The sequence below is a fragment of the Hemicordylus capensis genome, chromosome 3 (assembly GCF_027244095.1).
Source record: "Hemicordylus capensis ecotype Gifberg chromosome 3, rHemCap1.1.pri, whole genome shotgun sequence".
NCBI lineage: Eukaryota > Metazoa > Chordata > Lepidosauria > Squamata > Cordylidae > Hemicordylus > Hemicordylus capensis.
The window spans coordinates 282,906,986-282,926,327 of NC_069659.1; the positions used below are offsets into that span (position 1 = coordinate 282,906,986).

The 19,342-nt window shown below is 42.2% G+C and overlaps 1 protein-coding gene across 7 annotated transcripts in view; it reads left to right on the forward strand.

Annotated features, from left to right (window-relative positions):
* The window catches only part of NT5C2 (5'-nucleotidase, cytosolic II), a 144,951-nt gene that overhangs the window by 46,226 nt on the left and 79,383 nt on the right, over nt 1-19,342 (forward strand). For 4 of the 7 annotated variants that reach the window (XM_053305517.1, XM_053305518.1, XM_053305521.1 and 1 more), the window contains one exon: nt 10,444-10,517. The exons of 1 other annotated variant lie outside the window; for it this stretch is intronic. In XM_053305517.1, the coding sequence (XP_053161492.1) occupies nt 10,444-10,517 (74 nt within the window). Of the gene's footprint in view, nt 1-9,148; nt 9,289-10,443; nt 10,518-19,342 lie in introns of those variants that run through there. 2 more of the 7 variants (XM_053305519.1, XM_053305522.1) reach the window with 2 other exon arrangements.

The window sequence follows — 19,342 nt, forward strand, 5'->3', positions numbered from 1 at the left end:
TTAGACTTCAAAAAGAATTACCCACATATAGAACCTACTCTTTACATTACTGACAACAAAATTTGTGCTTGAGAACTTGTTATGAAATACAGGTGATTGAAATTTTGGATTCAAAATTTCTACCATATTTCAAAAATAATCTGTTGGAAACTTGTCAAAGAATCTGGATATCTTTCAAAAATAGGTTGTATCTGTTTGATAATTCAGTGATAATTCAAGTATTTTGAAGTACCCAATGCTGTAAAGGATTCAACCAAATGAGTATTTAGCTAAATGTAGGGGGAGGGGAATCAAAATTGAATGTATACTTGAAAAACAAAGAAATAGTTGGAAAAATGCAAAACAGGTCTCAGTAAAATTGTTTCAGCTCACCTCTGTAGAAATTGGTTTGGAATATGGGACTTCATAATGACATGAATATAAACAAAGTAACTTTTAATGCAATGAATTTGGTAATATGAGCTTTACCATCAAAATCTGAGTAACTGAAATGATGATTTTTCTAAATTCTGTCAAAAGCTAGAAGGCCTCCACTGATTTTGGTGTATTTCGAGAGGGTTTTACTAAGCCCTTATGGATGAGTTGCTAAAATTTTGAACAGCTGTCACACTAAAAGAGAAATTCCTCATATCTGTGGCTTATTAATTTTCTTGACATCTTTTCTATTAATGAAAATTAAAAAACAAAACAAAACTAATTCAAACATCAGTCAAAGCCTCAGAACTAGGAATGCTAGAATTCTGGTGCATTTACTGTTGAGTTTCTTGAACAACAAACTCTGTAATGTTCCTTTATAGTACAAAAGTAAAGCATATCCCCTGCTGCCTGTACAATAATGGTCGTAAGGCATTAAATACCTTACATAACTTTATTTTTCAATTTGTTCAATGTCTATATGAAAGCATGACCTTATGCTTGAAATTGTATTTACATAAACCGAGGACCCACTCTTTTAATGTACTTATTCTTCTATTGCTCTCTAATGCTGAAAGACATGCAACCGAGACTTTTCTTAACTATGTAATCTTTGTATATTTCATGGTCCAAAATGTACAAATCTTTTGATGCCTATCAGCTTTTATGTAAACAAAATAGAGAACTCTGTGTTTAAATTTTCCTATTTTTCAGAAGTGATTTGTGGGGAATTTTATTTTGTTATACTGTACAAGATTATATACTGAGAAACATGCTTTCATAATCATTAGTTATATTTGTTGCAAGAGTGAGAGCTTTAGCTGTGTAAATGTAGAGAAGCCAATGGATTTGAAAACTAGGTCATAGCAATGCCATCTGCACACACAGAACTCTGTTGTTCTTATTCGGTAGCATTTTGTTTTTGCCCAGGCATACAGTTTCATTCTTTGAGATTAACTTGGAAACTACAGGCACTGGATTAAGATAGTTTTGCAGATGATTTTATACAGTTTAATCATTGATGGAAAGCAGATTAAGTGGTGGTTTTTCTCTTCTGTATGTGTTAAGGCAGACAGAATTTTCCCTTACACTTGTTAATATTTGGTCTCTGTTAAGCTCTGCCCCGCTTTTTAAAGATACAAATAGGTTTAAATCCAAGTTGATTCAAGGTTGGTTGCTAGTGTAATGACTTTGACAGGATATATTCAGATTTGTGGGTCCTGTTCTTCTACTAAAGGGATTCAGCATATTTGTCCCATTTAATGGGAAGTAAACACTTAATTATATCTAATAGCAGACAATCCTGATTCTTCTTCTTCTCCCACCTAACCACTCTTTCAAGTGGTACTTTGATCAAAAGGTAGCAGGACATCTTATCTACTTTCTCTGGTGATATGGCTATAACAGCCTATTCTAAATTGCTACAAAAAGATTCTCACATTGTTTTCTAAAAATATTAAATGCTCTAAGAAGAAATACTTATTTTCAAAACATTTGTGCACTTGTCAGCTAAATCTTCGTTCTTGTAGATGTATGCTCCTGTTAAATTTGGGGGTTAAGGAGGAAAAACATGATACTGTTTTGATGAGGGGAAAATAGTTTAGGATCAGTGGTCCCTCTAATTTTGTTCTTTTCTGTGTGGAATTAGTTTTATTCTGGGCGGCAGAATCGAGGCACTGTGTGCGTGCACCTGCATTCAGAGTGGGACCTTCCTAATTCAACCTGAGTGGGATCTAAAATTAAATGAGCAGACATCAGAAAACTTGTGAGCGCGCGCACAGTAGAGGGAACAGTGTTTAGGATGTGAAATTAGAAAAATCCTTACACATTTACATGGGAAAGAATAGGATAAGTTACTAATGATGTAAAGAGTTACAGTGAGGGAAATAAGTATTTGATCCCCTGCTGATTTTTGGGCACTGGGCTTTTGAGGGTTTGTTTGTTGTTGTTCTGTCTCTCACAGCTACAATAAACCTACCATTCCAATTATAGCCTGGTCATTTCTGTGTCAGAGGGCAAACGGACAAAATCAGCAGGGGATCAAATACTTATTTCCCTCACTGTAGTTTCATTGTCAATATTATTAGATTTGTTCCATTTTGAAATTTTTGTAGTCATACCTATTCCAATAGTCCACTTAGTTCCAGAGCCTACTCATCTATGTGTTTAAGGGTTTGAGGCTGATGCCTAAATATTGTATAAAATAAACTCTGCAGAACTGGACAGATAATTTAATACTTTTCTTGTGGTAATGAAAGGCTTTTTAAAAAGTCTGATGGTGATGAGAGAGGGATTCCAGTGCTTTAAAATTACATATGTGGACTTTTTTAGACATGGTGCTCACTTTTAAAATTAACTTTATAATGAGTTATAGATTGTATTCTTCTACTCTTAGTGTTTTGAGTTTATTTTCAATAGTCTCCCAACGATTGCTTTGGATACCATATTGTCATTTTTAGAGATCTGTGGCACACTTTTGAAATGAGAGTATATATCCTGTTGGAGATTTTAAATTTTAAAAAGTGTGGTCCTCAAGTTATTGTATTTTTATGATTTTCACCATTTTAGCGATAAGTCCTAAATGTTCCTGGTCAAAACTGGAGGGGGATGGGTGCAGACCTGGCCAGACATTTCCAGAGGTACTTCATCAAAATCACAAATGTGTCCTACAGATTTTTCTATATAAGAGTCTACAAATTTCCAGGCAATTTAAATTGATTTAAAATATTTCATTGCTTTTTGATTGTGGAAAATAAAACAGTTGGACTTCATTGGCCGGCAAATTCAAATACAAGAAGTCCTCAACAAGATATTCAGAGTTAAGACAAATGGCACTTAACTGTAAATTGCTATCTTGTGTCAGTTTTACAACTGTGTTTTAGTTTTACAACACTTGTCGTGGGAGGAGAGGCTCCACTAGAAAGCTGCAGGGTAGAAGATGAAGAGGTGACAATGGAGGCTCTGGTTCACATTGTCACTAGGACTGCCAGTCTTAATGACAGCTGCTGCTGCAGCATTAGAGGGATTAGCTGACTTGCTCACTGAAGAGGCTCCCCACGCTGCCGCTGCCACCACCACCACTACCACTGCTTCCTCCAGGTGTAACTTCTGTGCTGTGCTGGGCAAGCCAATTCCCAGGTTTCTTCCTTGTTGAGCCATTGCCCAGGAGAAGGAGGTAGAAGTGAGCCACCCAGTTGCCTCTCTTAGTTTCACAGAAAAGTGAGAGAGAGCCAGAAGGGGATTGGGAAGGGAGTGAGTGGTAAGGCTGAGCAACTTCTGATTCTCCACCATCAACTTCTCTGCTGCATTTCTGTGACTGCCACACCACCAGCTTTGACAACAGCAGAAAAAGAAATAGGGTCTCCATCCTTGATTCAGGAGCAAAAACCCTTTTTATAACATTGCTTCCTATGGGAAAACAATTTCTGAGTTAAGACACAGTTTTCAGGAACCAGTTGGGTTGTAGGACCTTCTGTACAAAAATGAAGAGATTATAATTTTGCTAGAAACCTATATGGATCTCAGTAGATAAAATACCATGGCTTACATCCTGACTAAGGGAGCACCGGTGCACTGAGAAAATCTGAGCACTTGCATTTTAAAAATTCCCTTCACTTCCTGGGGAAGCCCCCTGTGCCTCCCAACAGTATGTCCCTGCACAAGTTGAGGGACTCATGAGGAACCCTGTGAATGGGGATACATTATTGAGAAACTCAGTTGATGACAATAATGTGAGACCACTGACATCTGGGGCTAGAGGAATAGTTTCCTGCTCACGTAATCCTCAGGTAACTGGTGCAATGTGTGATTGCCTTGAAGTGGTCAGAGCTCTTGGAACATAAGAACAGCTCTGCTGGATCAGGCCCAAGGCCTATCTAGTCCAGCATCCTGTTTTATACAGTGGCCCACCAGATGCCTCTGGGGACCCCGCAGGGAAGAGGTGAGATCATGTCCGCTCTCCTGCTGTTGCTTCCCTGCAACTAGTATAGAGAGGCACCGTGCCTTCGAGGCTGGAGGTGGCCCACAGCCACCAGACTAGTAGCCATTGAGAGACAGATTCATGGAGGACAGGTCTAAGCCCCCTTTAAAGCCATCCAAGCTAGTGGCCATCACCACATCGCATGGCATTATGGATTTCTGATGGGAGTGCATTCCATAGCCCAGGAGTAGCTACAGAGAAGGCCCGCCTTTGAGTTGCCACTAGACAAACTGGTGGTAACTGGAGACGGACCTCCTCAGATGACCTTAATGTGCTGTGGGTATCATGCAGAAGAAGGTGTTCTCTAAGATAACTTAGACCTAAGCCATTCAGGGCTTTAAAGGTAATAACTAGCACTTTGTATTTTGCCCGGAAACATCGGCAACCAGTGTAACTGTATCAAGACAGGCATAATATAGTCTCTCTGGGTTGCCCGAGAGACCAATCTGGCTGCCGCATTTTGAACTAACTGAAGTTTCTGAACTACGTACAAAGGCAGCCCCACGTAGAACGCATTGCTATAGTCAAGCCTGAAAGTTACCAGCTGATGCACCACTGTTTTGAGGTTGTCCTTTTCAAGGAATAGGCACAGCTGTCGAATCAGCCAAAGCTGGTAGAAAGCACTCCTGGCCATGTCCTCCACCTGAGATACCAGGGAGAGGCATTGATCCAGGAGTACTCCCAAGCTGCCCACCTGCTCTTTCTGGAAGAGTGTAACCCCATCCAGCACAGGAACTCGCTCACCTCTTAGATTCTGAGCACCTCTGTCTTGCTTGGATTCAGCTTTGTTATCTCTCATCCAGCCCAATACTGCTTGTAGGTAGGCATTTAGGGAATGAATGCATTTTCTGAAGATGAAAAGGAGAAGTAGATTTGGGTTTCATCAGCATACTGATAACACCCAGCACCAAACATCTTGATGACCTCATCCAGCTGTTTCATGTAGCTTTTGAAAAGCACTGGTGACAGAATGGAGCCCTGAGGGACTCCATATAACAGCTCCTGTTTTGAGGAGAAACTGTCACCACGCTCCACCCTCTGGAATCTACCCGAGAGATAGGAGCGGAACCTCTGCAAAGCAGTGCCCCCTATCCCCAACGCCCCCAGGCGATCCAGAAGGATACCATGGTGGATGGTATCGAATGCAGCTGAGAGATCCAGAAGAACCAACAGAATCTCACTCCCTCTATTGGTTCCCTGGTAAAGGTCATCCATCAGGCTGACCGAGGCTGTCTCAGCCCCATAGCCAGTTCTAAAGCCAGTTTGGAATGCGTCTAAATAATCAGTTTCCTCGTTGGTTGGCCACCACCCCTCTCAATCACCTTGCCCAACCAAGGGAGATTGGAGATTGGCCTGTAACTATCCATCGCTAAGGGGTCCAGGGAAGGCTTCTTAAGGAGCAGTCTAACCATTGCCTCCTTCAGACAAGGAGGCACCCTACCCTCCCTTAGCGATGCATTTATGGTATTAACTAGGCCACCTCCAACAATCTCCCTGCTAGATAGTAGCACATTGGGCAAGGATCCAGAGAACAAGTGGTAGTCTGAACCGCCCCAAGCAGCTTGTCCACATCCTCAGGAGTCACAGATTTAAACTGATCCAGCCCAATACTGCAAGAGGGATTGCTGGACACCTCCTCCATAGACCTTGCAGAAATAGTGGAGTCCAAATCGACCCGAATACAGGAGATCTTGTTTGCAAAGAACCCATTAAAAGCCTAAAACCCTAACCCATTAAAAATTTTATATACCTTCATCATGTCTCCCATTAGTCACCTCCTTTCCAAAGTTAAGAGCCCCAGATGCTGTAGCCTATAGGGGTGTGCACGGAACTGCGGAGTTGCGGTCCGGCACTGGGGTTGGGGATTCCAAACAAGTTCGGGGGGGGGCTTTACTTACCCCCTCAAGAATGCCTCCGTATTTCTTGAAGTAAGCGGGCGGCATACCTCCCTGCTGCCCGCTTCATTCCCCCTCCTCCGCGGCTGCTACTGCTGCTAATCTTCGCTTTGAATCAATACTCAATCGGGCGGCAGGGTATCTCCCAGTCCCTGCCGCCCGGCTCTTCAATGCCCCCCGACTTAGCTTGAATAACCCTGCCGCCCCAGGACCCCTGCCGCCCCTTCCCTTCCCTTCCCATGCTCCCATGCTCAGGGGGTCGGCAGGAGAACTCCCCCGCCGACCCCGTCCCCTTCCCCGGGCGGCTGCACTCTAAAGTTAGAGCGGGCGGCGGGAGAGCTCCCAGCCGCCCGCTCGCTTCCCCGGCTGCGGCGCTGAAAATGGCTTCTTGGAAGTGCGCCTGCGCAAAAGGCTTCCAAGAAGCCTTTAATCCCCCCATCCCCCACAATTGAAACATGAACATTTTATACTTCTTGGAGGGCAATATGCATGCTCAGTCCTCATTAAGCTATCTTGGGGCATCTTTCCTTTTTTCTAATTTACAAGCTAATATTTTTCTGAATAGCTGAAGAGCCCCCAATATTGCAGAAATTACCACCTTGTCGATGGGTAACGGAATTTCTTTGCCCAGCTGATATGCATGAGACCATCAAGACTGATATTTAAAAGGAACAAATGGGAACTTGTAACAAAAATTTTCAGTGCATTTGCAGCCCCTAAAAGGAGTGCTCTGGGGATGTGCACGAGTTGTGATTCGTGCACTGACTCGAAGTGCAGTGGGTGCACCTTTTAAGATCAAGGATAGCAGATCCATACCTACTCTTCTGCTGCTCACTGCAGCTTCCTACTGTGGCATCACGCTCTCCAGCACTTCCCGCGCAGCAGCCACATTCCCATGTCCTCTGTGCGTGTGCAGTAGCCGTTTTCTGGCAGATTCCTCCAGACCATAATTCCTCTGGGAATATTATATGTTTAGGGGCTTAATTAGGTCTCAATTTCTTCCTTCTGCTTCCTCCACCCCACACACCTCCAGCTGATGCTTTTAACATTCCATGGGTCTGAGCCATTTTTGGTTTTTTAAAAGATACTTCTCTGTGCTTGGAAGCTAGGTGGCCAGATTTGGCTTTTAAAAAAGCCAAATTCTGGTTTACGGCCCATTTGACCCACGAGTATACCCCTTAGGTTCTGGCAACTCTGCTTGGAAGTCCTTTTGGGTATGTAGATATGACTACACAAGTTTGGTTTGGGCTTGGTGGGGATGGTCGAGGGGTGGGGTGGTCTGCTGTAGCTTAAACATCATTTGTTAGTTTAAGCCTGAGTCGTGTTCAGTGATTCTTCCTTCCTCTTTATTTCCAGAGTTCGCCTTCAGTGAATCATGAAATATGTCCAAGAATGTTTCTTTGTTTAGTCTTCCTCTAATATATTATGATGCTGGCTATTATGTAACTGTTAAGATTGTCATCTTTAATTCCTCTCCTCCACCACCCCTCGTTGTACTCTACATGCTTCACTTCAAAATCAGGCAGCTTGCCAGGAAACTGTGACTCTTAACAGCAGCATGGAAGGTTAAGGGTAAAACATGCTATAGCCAGAGAAACTCTATTCCAAATGGACTTGTGTAGAACAGTGATATCCAATGACTTGTGAAATTAGCCACAGATGTGTATTCTCTAGCACTTTTTAAGGAGATGTGCGGCATCTTCACTTTCATGCATAGGGCTCTTCTAAAGTCAAAACAGACTGAAACAAAATTGCGTGTTTTTGAGGGTAAGCAGCCTTCAAGAAATTGGGTAATGTGATCAGGCAAGTTGCTGAATTGAACGGCTGCAAATTTTACAAGAGGAGCGTCCAAGTGAGATGAGGTAAGACTGCTAGTGCAGGAATATGATAGTTTGACCTTGGATGTTAACAGTTTGTTGTTCAAATGTTCACTTTTATAAATTGCCTCACAGTGACACTAGCTTCCCATGCAGGGTTTGAGTTTAGAAGAAGATATATGTTGAGAACAGCAGCAATTATTAGCTCCTTTTTGCATGTTTTTATCTGCTTGTTTTGGTCTTCTATATCCATTTTCATGATCTTGTAAATGTCAGATTAATTATCTATGTCTTGTTAGCAGTAGGAATGGGGAGCCAAGCAAAACCTTAAGATGTAACAATACATGCTAATAGTTTTGTACTCTACCATTTTCTCATTTCTTTTGAATGCTAGAAGCACAGTTAGTTAACCTAGTCATCATAGATTAAAAAGTGATTTGATTTAGTCAACTTCTCTTTATAAGAGGCTGTTAATTGCTGATATCATCACGTACAGCCTGAAATTCAGTCAGTAATTTCCTAAACAAGTGATTTCTGTGTGTGTGTTTACATCTAAAGTAGAAGCGGAGCAGATCCAGTCTGCCTTTGGGAATGTAAGGTTTGATTAACATAAATAATTTTCCAGCTTGTAATTTTGGTCCTGGATTTTCAGGGGAGACCAGAAATGATATTACTGATGTATAAAGCTGACAACCAGATAATTATCCAAGCAGCACACAAAGCTTTTTGGAGGGTTGCACACAGAGGAGAGAGGCCAAGCTCCTTCTCCTCTGTCATCCCCTTCCTCACTAACGATTGCCAGGAAATTCACTGCTGAAAGACCTGGACTGATACGTTGCCAATCCTTGAAGGGTCACTACAGAAAACATGTGAGTTGTGATATAACATATAGGTGACTTTTGGGCCAACTGTGGATCTGTTGCCAATATTTAGCCCACGGGTTGGTCATTGCCTACCACTAAACCTCATGCTTAAAAATACTTGGGTGTCAGATTAAATACCTAATGCACCTGACCTTGTTAGTTTCATTTTTGCAAGCTGGGTTGAGAGCAGCGGTTGATTTGCAGGATCAAATCTTCCACACAGAGCATTGCAAGTCAGTTCATTATGGATCTAAATGCTGCTAGGATGTGAGGCCCAAGGGGAGTTTGTCATCAATCAGTGTTGGATAAATTAGATAGAGGTGAGTTACCAAAGAGTTAGGCAGTTCTTGGATTTCTAAGTTAAACCCAATTTGAGATCAGGGAGTGCAAGAATGTTAGACAGGCAGACATAAACAAGGTAAGACTGTAATGTAAAGGACCATGCACTATTGTACTTAGTTTCACGAGAGAAGGCTAAAGGAGGAAAAGAAAACTTATTTATAGTGGACACTAGCTAACTGAGTCTGAGAATTTTCCAGCTTTAGCATTATTTACATGGTTAAGTGGGGAGCACTCTGGCTTCAGATCCAGAAAGATCTGGGTTTGAATACAGCAACCATTGGGGAGGTCCTGACATATTTGAGCAATTGTTTTCTTGTTATATATTGGGATATATTATATGTACAACCTTGGCATGTGCAAGCTGACCTTTAAAATGCTATTTTTAATGTAAAATTAATTTAAAATTCACCTGTGCATGTGTATATATTGGATTGGAATGAAATTGCATGAGATATTATACCATTAGTCACTTAATTATGTACTGTATAGAGCTCTGATTTTTGAGAGGCATTTTAATTTTAAACATATTTACAGTCAGATGAGGTTAGAAGGCAAATACTATCCAGGGCTAGTTACCATTATACCTTTCTCCTGCTTCCAGTCACTTAAAAAAAATTACCTAGGCAGATAGTTTAGTCTCCCCCCTCCCTCCCCCTTTTAAAAATTTGACTTCTGGTTCAGTGCGCACTGACAAAGAAATTGTTCTACAAACTTTGCAAACTGTAACAAAGTACTGTTAAGTTCATACGTATGATGTAGATGAAAAATCTTGATAGTGGCTGATGTCCAGATGAAATTAAATAAGTAGTCCCATTGTAATTAATGAAACATGGTAGTAGACAGCCTTTGTTAGAAAATGAAGAAAAGCTATTGGTGTCATCTTGCAGCATTTTATATTTTTATATTTAGGAGATCAATAGCCTATTCACATTTACTTGGAAGTAAGCCCACTGAATCCAATAGTTCTTGCTCCCAAACAAATGTGCATGGGATTGAAAAGTAAACCTCTCAGTCACTTATGTTTCTTCATGTGATATTAGAAACTTTTGGATCATCAAAGAGCATGAAGAATACATTTGTTCAATCAGATTTCATACCAATATGCTTACCCTTGGGTTTCTTTCTTTCTGCAGGGTTTTTGTGAACAGAAGCCTAGCCATGGAAAAAATAAAGTGCTTTGGATTTGATATGGATTATACATTAGCTGGTGAGTGTGTATGAATATGTATACTTTTCATAACCAATCCCTATTTGATGCTTTGTTCACTTCTAAAAAAAAAATAGCAGTAGATTAGTATCCTTCAGGGTAGTAGGTTTTTTTCTCAACACAATTCTTCCTTCATCTAAGATGAATGGTGCTACTTACAGCATGTGGATTATATGGAGTTTTGATCAGTTTTGTCTAAAACTGTGTTCTGGGCTCAAGTCTATGTTTTTTGACCCACAAAAGCTTCCACTGAAGCTTCCATTGCAGTCATTTGGCATAGCTGTGTTCACTTGAATTGAGAGCTGCCACCTAGGTAGCAATTACTTCAAAATAAATTCCTCAAAATAGTCCACAAAACACCAAGTCTTTTTTCATCACAATCTTTTTCTTCATTCATTTTGGATAATGTTGTTTCCTCTTCTCCCCAGGCTTGCAATTTGGGTAGTCTTTAGAATTTTATTTCTCTCTCTGATTCATTCTGTCCCGTGTTTCTTGTTTCTTATTTTCAGCTACTCAGTGGTGGCTGGTGGTTCCTGGGTGTGGGTGTGGGGGCTAGGCAGAAATGGATGGAGCCACAGGTAGTGAAAGGTGGAGCCAACTGTGGGCAGTTGCAGAGGTGGAGCCGGGACTAGGTAGGTACCTTGGCAATAACTGGCAAAGTGTAGATTTGTAGCTAATGAGTGGGATCAAAATACAAACACACACACAAGCACCCAAATCTCAGTTGCTTATTAGCAGAGATACAGAGAAATACGGAAAACATTTGCTTTATAGTGCTTAACAGTACTACAGTAGTGTGTAGACTTGTATCTAACATGACAGGATCAAAACAAGTGTGTGTGTGTGTGTGTGCGCGCACACACACACACACACACACACACACACGAAAAGAACTGTACAAGCCACAAGTAAAGCAGAGACCAGCTACAAAAGACTGTTTCTGTGGAGAATAAATGCATTTTGAAGTCACCAGGGCAGCTTTGTCTGCCTGATAATTTAAAAAATGAATAGCAAGCAACAAATGATTTTAATACAGATCACTTCCTTAATCCTTGCCCAGTGAACCATAACCCACAGTGGACATACTAATGTTACAGAAAAACCTGGTTAGCTCTCTGCATAGCAAATGAATTTTAAAAATTATTTTCCTTCCAACAGAATCCATTCCTTCTGTACACTACACCCACATGGAAAGCCACTTCTGCAATTATTTTAAAAGTAGTTTGGACTCAGAAATCCATGCATATGCCCTAAAAGAACTTTCTAGTTTCTTATGCCAGTTTGCAGTCTGATTAGTCCAGTCTTGCAGTTTGCTGTTCCTTCCAATGTTTTATGGCATGTCATTTTGGGAATGGACCATAATGCTTTGCATACAGATTAGATCAGAGAGCAAGGGAGAGAAAGCAGAGGTTCCTCCAAACAAACACAAACAGACCAGCAAAAGATAAGACTTAACAACAGCCAGCCAGTGTACCAAAATGGTGATTGGATTCTTCAGAGTAGCTAAATGAAAAAGACTTCTCCACCCTCTGGGCACTCTGGCTACCTGAGGAGTCAATCAGACTAGAACACAAGAACAGTCCTGCTGGGTCAGGCCTAAGGCCCATCCAGTCTAGCATCCTATTTCACATAGTGACCCACCAGATGCCTCAGAAGCCTACAGGCAAGAGCTGAGGGCATGCACTCTCTCCTGTTGTTGCTCCCCTGCAACTAGTATTTAGAGGTATCTTGCCTCTGAGCCTGGAGGTAGCCTATAGCCACCAGACTAGTAGCCATTGATAGACCTGTCCTCCATGAATTTGTCTAAGTGCCTTTTAAAGCCACTCAGGCTAGTGGCCATGACCACATCCCGTCGCAGAGAATTCCATTGATTGGTTGTGTGCTGTGTGAAAAAGTACTTTTTGTCAGTCCTAAGTTTCCCAGCCTTCAGTTTCATGGGATGATCACTGGTTCTAGTATTGTGGGAGAGAGAGAGAGAGAGAGAGAGAGAGAGAGAGAGAGAGAGAGAGAGAGAGAGAGAGAAGGTATCTTTATACACCTTTCTCATGTCCCTTTTGAAGTCATCTCCTTTCCAAACTAAAAAGCCACAGATACTGTAGCCTTGCCTCATAAGGAAGGTACTCCGTGCCCCTGCCCATCTTGGTTGCCCTCTTCTGCACCTTTTCCATTCTACAATGTCCTTCATAATATATGGTGACCAGAACGGCACACAGTACTCCAAATGCGGCTGCACCATATATTTGTATAAGGGCATTATAATATTAGCATTCTTATTTTCAACACCCTTTTTAATGATCCCTAGAATGGAATTGTCTTTTTTACAGCTGCCATGTACTGAGTTGACACTTCCATTGAGCTGTCCACCATGACCCAAGATCTCTCCCCAGGTCCATCACTCAGTGATATTTAAAGTTTGTGTTTTTTGCCCCAGTATGCATCACTTTAAACTTCCTTATGTAGAGCCACATTTGCTATTTTATCACCCACTCCTCCATTTTGGAGATATCCTTTTGGAGCTCCTCACAATCTGTTTTGGATTTCACTACCCTGAATAGTTTAGTGTCATCTGCAAATTTGGACACTTGGCTGCTTACCCCAACTTCTAGATCATTTATGAACAAGTTAATGAGCACTGGTCCCAGTACAGATCCCTGGAGGACCCCACTTCTTACTTCCCTTCATTGATTCCTACCCTTTGTTTCCTGTCCTTCAACCAGTTATGGATTCACACATGAACCTGTCTCCTTATCCCATGACTGTTAAGTTTATTCAAGCCTTTAGTGGGCAGTTTTGTCAAAGCTTTTTTTGGAAGTCCAAGTATACTATGTCAGCTGGATCACCTTTATTCACATGCTGGTTGACACTCTCAGAGAACTCCAAAAGGTTAGAGAGGTTTGCCGTTCTGGTTCTCCTTCAGCAAGGCCTGTTCTTCCATATGTTTAACAATATTATACTTAAGTTGGCTTTCCATTAATTTACCTGCCACAGAAGTTAAGCTAACTGGTCTGTAATTTCCGGGATCACCCCTGGATCCCTTTTTTAAAAATTGGAGTTACATTAGCTACTCTCCAGTCCTCTGGTACAGAGCTTGATTGTAGGGAAAAGGTACATATTTTTGCTAGGAGATCAGCACTTTCACATCTGAGTTCTTTAACTCTTGGGTGGATGCCATCTGAGTTAGTTTCATTTTTAGTTTTTCAAGACAGTTTAAAACATCCTCTCTGGTCAAATTGGCCCAGTTCTTCAGCCAAGCCCAAAAAGCTCAGTTTCAGTGGGTACATGGTCAGTATCTTGCACTTTGCAGACAGATGCAAAGAACTCCATTCAGTTTCTCTGCAATTTCCTTATCCTCCTTAAGAATCCGTTTCATGCCCTCATCATCTAAGGGTCCAACCCTGGCAGTTTTTCTGCTTTTGATATATTTAAACAAGTTTTTGTTGTTCGCCTTGATACTTCTAGCTATTTTGCTCCTCAAACTCTTTTTGCAACCTTTACTGTCTCCTTGCATTTATTTTGCCAGAGTTTGTTCTTTTCTGTTCTCTTCATTTGGGTAGAACTTGCTTCCATTTTCTGAAGGAAGTCATCTTCCTTTTTATAGCTTCCCTGACTACTCGTTAGCCACACTGCCGTTCTCCTGAACTTGGTGGTACCTTTCCTCCTCCTTGGTATACAATCCAACTGAGCTTCTATCTAGTCCCTCTCTGATTGGTTTATAGGGCGGTCCTAGGACCACCCATATTGCAAAACAAAAGTGAGCATGCATACTGGCTCCTGCCTTATTAACGTTTTTTTTAAAGATCTTGGGCTTTTCATTTGTTTGATGTTGGCGCTACCATTGCCCACCTCACAACTCTTAAAGCAGCAGCAGACTGCAAGCAAGAGCAGTAGGGAACAACAGAGTGAGACAGTAGGCACACAGTATGGAGGCAGAGACAACATGGCTGACTGAGAAATTTAAGGTGAGTGCCCTAGCAGGGATTCCCAGATGTTGTTGACTACAACTCCCAGAATCCCCAGTTGCAATAGCTTTTGCCTGGGGATTACTGGAGTCGTAGTCAACAACATCTGGGAATCCTTGTTAGAGGGAATACTGGTGAGTGCCACCCACTTTGCCCATAGATACAATTCACCCCTGCAGCTACTTAATCTTGGTGGTAGACTGGTATTGTTCTCAACATTGGGCTCTGTGTTTGTGCAGTAGCTCCTGTGGAAGGATTTGTTAGCTCCTTGAAGCCCTCTGAAGCCATGCGCATTCTCTTAGTTCATTTCCATCTGCCATAGTGTGTACTTCCTCAGGGATTTGTTCCTTTGTCTAGGGTTCCTGGAAAACACAAATGGTTGTATATTTGATTATCTGGCTTTTTGGACTTTTGGACTGTTTTTGACTTCAATTTTGCCCTACATTTTGGATTTGTTTGCCTCTAGTCTGATGGGCTTGAGAATAACCTGTAGGACATTCAGTGGCACTCTGCCCTCATCTGACCAGAATGATTTGTGCATCCTTTGCCTAGGAGAGGACCATATTGTCTGTTTTTGCAAAATTTGTCTTTCCTTCTCATAAGAAGCCTAGAGAATTTGGGAGTTGCATATAAGGGCAGCACTGCATGAAGCTGCCTTGCGCCCACCAACCCCAATGACCTTGACACTTTCAAAGTTGAGCTTGGCTTCCAAGACTCTATCCAAGTTCTCCTCCAGAGCTTTTAAGAAGCTGCAGGATCTCCCTAAAGAATCCCACCAAAAACACCATAAAAGAAAACACAGAGAGACCAAAGCTTCTACAATCCCAAAACATAGTCGTCTTTGGCATCTGTGTTGATCCCACCCTCAACTGCTTCGACATTGGCCATACCAGCTCCTCCATGCTGTTTTCAGTTTCTGCCTCGACATCACCCTTTACTACAACAGTGATGATTGTCAAGCATTGCTCCTTGTCAGTGAGATCTTCTGAGTCACTGATTCCGTTGCCTTCGTTGGTGCCGCTGATGCCTGCCACCGTCCGTGTCATTTGTTCCAATTTGTCATAATCTCCTGAAGTCACTGAGAGATCCTTTTCTGCACCACTGAGATTGGGTTTCCTGCTGACTTTGACATCAGTATCGGTGTTTTTCGCTGCTCCGATTTCAACATTGATCTCTGCAGTCCGTCCTTCTCCACATCCAACTCTGCTTCTGCCACTGTCCCTCATCAACTGAGCCCTTTGACCTTCTTCATCTTTGGCTTCGCCGGTCTTCGGTGCCAGCTTTCTGTTGACAGTGTCGAAGGAGCGAGGAGAACTGGTCTTGTGGTAGCAAGCATGACTTGTCCCCTTAGCTAAGCAGGGTCTGCCCTGGTTGCATATGAATGGGAGACTAGAAGTGTGAGCACTGTAAGATAATCCACTTAGGGGATGGAGCCGCTCTGGGAAGAGCAGAAGGTTTCAAGTTCCCTTCCTGGCTTCTCCAAGATAGGGCTGAGAGGGATTCCTGCCTGCAACCTTGGAGAAGCCACTACCAGTCTATGTAAACAGTACTGAGCAAGATGGACCAATGGTCTGACTCAGTATATGGCAGCTTCCTATGTTCCTATGACTTTCCTCCAATGCTAGGCATCGGCTCCGTTTTGTAGAGCGGCACCAACACTCTCCTTATCGAAGGAAAATAGGCCCCCTGCTAACTTGGCAAAGAGGCAACTTTTAATGTGGTAATTCTCCTTTTTTAGCAGGAGGAGAGTAATTGGCCCTATCCACCCCCAGCACAGTATCTCCAGTGACTGTTGCTGGTGTCTATCTTATGTTTCTTTTAGATTGTGAGCCCTCTGAGGACAGGGATCCATCTTATTTATTTATTATTTATCTGTGTAAACCGCCCTGAGCCATTTTTGGAAGGGCGGTACCCTTCCAACTGCCTCTGCCCTCAATTTCTGTCTGACAGCATCTGACAGGCTGGGGGACCTGCTGTGTAGGCCTTCATGCTCCATGCCTTTGGAACCATCAGCAGGCATCTCTGCATATCAACGTCCTCTAACTTATGGCAGTCTTCCTGGCCTTGAAGTCATTTCTTCCTCTCTTGTCTGGTAAAATGGTCCTGGTAATGCTGGACAATACCATGGCCATAGCGTGCTTAAACCATCAAGGCAGCACAGTTTCCAAATGCCTGTGCCAATCTTGCCTTTCAGATTTGGGATTGGTGCATTCACCACCAAGTCTACCCCCTAGCTCCACATATAATGGTTAGTTCAGGCTATCCTATTCTGCAGTGAGGAGCAAGATCTCACGCCACCTGCTACTATCAAGGCTCATTCCAGAAGGGCAATGACCACTTCCGTTGCTCACCTCTGTGGAGTTAGCTTTGCTGAAAATTGAAAGGCTGCTACCTATTCTTCTGAACAACCCTTTATTAACATTATGCCCTAGATGTCCATTCTGTGGCTGAGGCTAGTTTTTGGCATACAGTCCTCAAGAAATTTCTTTAAATCCCACCTCCTTTCTTTTGGGAGCTAGCTAATCACCCAATGTTGGGAATGATACTGGGCTACCACAAAGAGGTTGCTCACCTGTAACCTTTGATCTTTTGGAGGCCAGGTATCATTTACAACACCCACCCAGCCTCCCTGCTCATTGGATGCTCTCACCTTCTTTCTTTACCTGTCTCTTCTGGGAAAGCTTCAACTCAACATCATCCATCCAGGAACTGAGAGGATCAGTGCTCTGGAGCCAAAGATACTGAGCATGCTCTATGTGCGAAGGGTGTGGCTTCAGAGCACCAAGGAGCTGATGAATCCTTCTGCAGGAGCTACTGCACAGGCACAGAGTCCAATGTTGTGAATGATACCAGGCCATCAAAATACCAAAAGTTACTGGTTCTATCTGGCCTCTTTCCCCCCGGCTGATTGTACTAGAATATTGGTACATTTTCTTGTTTGTGTTAAGTACTGCAATACCTTACTGACTGGTCTCCATTCAAGCCACCTTGTATGTGTGTTCAGCACCAATACCCCTCTCACATTATTCCTTCATATTGTTCCTTGCGCTGGCATTCACTACTCTGTTGTGGGTTCATGCTTCTCCAACTTCCCTTTAAGTTTCTCCCTTCCTTGTATTCTGTTCTCTTACTCTTTTCAATCATCATTCACCAATCCCCCCACAACAAGCCTAGGATAACAGTCTTTCTCTTGATTATGTGCATTTTCTTTTAGCTGACCCTTATCATTGGTGTGATTATTTCTCATGTGACTCCCAACTTGCTCTGACAATCATCTTGAGATGCATCTCTTTGCTTAGGCCTTTCCCATATGACTTGCTTTTTCTACCTGTTACACTTCTTGTTCCCTTTCCTTGAATGTTATGTCTCCTCTTGGTCCGTAAACCTCTGGGCAGGGACTATTCTTTCTGTAAAAAGTATTAGTAGAAGGATAATATGATACACCAAATTACATCTGGAAAGCTGTCCTTATACATACATTGTACCATGCATATTTGCTGTGGTTAATATCTATTTCACTAGGAGCCCCATTGCCCATTGAAATTATCTGGAGAGGTTTGTCTGCAACTGCCATCAGTTCGTCTGGGATGGGCCTTCTCTGTCATTGTCCCAAGACTCTGGAATGCACTCCCTGCTTTAATAAGAGCCTCCCCACCACTGACAACTTTTAAAAAGTCTCTAAAGACACATTTATTCACCCAGGCTTTTAAACTAGATATGTTGTTTCAAATTGTTTTAAGGTTTTGATTTCTGTTTTAATTTGTTTATGTGGCTGTAAATTGCCCAGAGGCAGAAGTTTGGTGTGGTATACACATATAATAGATAAAGACTGCTTATGCCTGATTAAAATGTATTATTAAAAATATTTATACCCGCCCCTCTAAAAACTAAAGAACTTACCAGATATAAGCAACAGGTGAAACATTTAAAAGCCTCTTTAAAAAGATGTGTTTTTAGTCGTTGTTTAAGAACACTGAGAGGAAGCATGGTGAAGCTCTAAGGGAGGGTGTTCCAGAGCTAAGGGGCCACAGCCAAAAATCTTCTCAGTCAAATCCCCGCCAGCTGGATCTCTGTCAGTGGCAGAGCCATGAGCTGGGCCTGATATGAATTGCGTGAATGTGGTGCGACAGATACCCCAGCCCCAAGCCGTGTAGAGCTTTAAGGTCAAGACCAGCACCTTGAATCTAGCTTGGAAGCAGACAGGTCACCAATAAAGCTGCCACAGGATGGGTGTGATACTCGTGAAGCGACTTGCATCCATGAGCATCCTTGCGGCAGCATTCTGCACCAGCTGAAGCTTCCGAACCATCTTCAAGGGCAGCCCCACGTAGAGTGCATTGCAGTAGTCCAATCTGGATGTTACCAAAGCAAAAGTACAGTCATTTGTCATGAAAGGACATAACTAAAGCTACTTATACATGGAATAGACCAACATATTTGAAGCATGAGGCTAAAATTTGTAGGACCCTGGATAAACAATCCCCTGGAATTTTTTTAATCTCTTGACGTGTAATGTTTGAGTTTGAACAAATATAATTCTACAGAAGAAAAGTGTATGTACTGTTGAGTTGGGACTTGCATTGACTGACCCCTTATTTATAAGTCTAGAAGTCATTATGTTTCCCTGGGAGTTATTAGCTGCTTTGAAGCATAAGAACTTGTTTACCCTACTCACAAGACAGCTTTTGATTGATTAAAAATTATTATTGCTACTACAATGCCTCATTTCTTTCATTAATTTCTGCAATTACCTTTATTGGAACCAGATGTGTATTTTGCAAAATATATTATGTAAAACCAATGAATTTATCGTGGAGAACATGGAACACTTTGACATATGTAGCATAGATTATAGATTACTTTCCT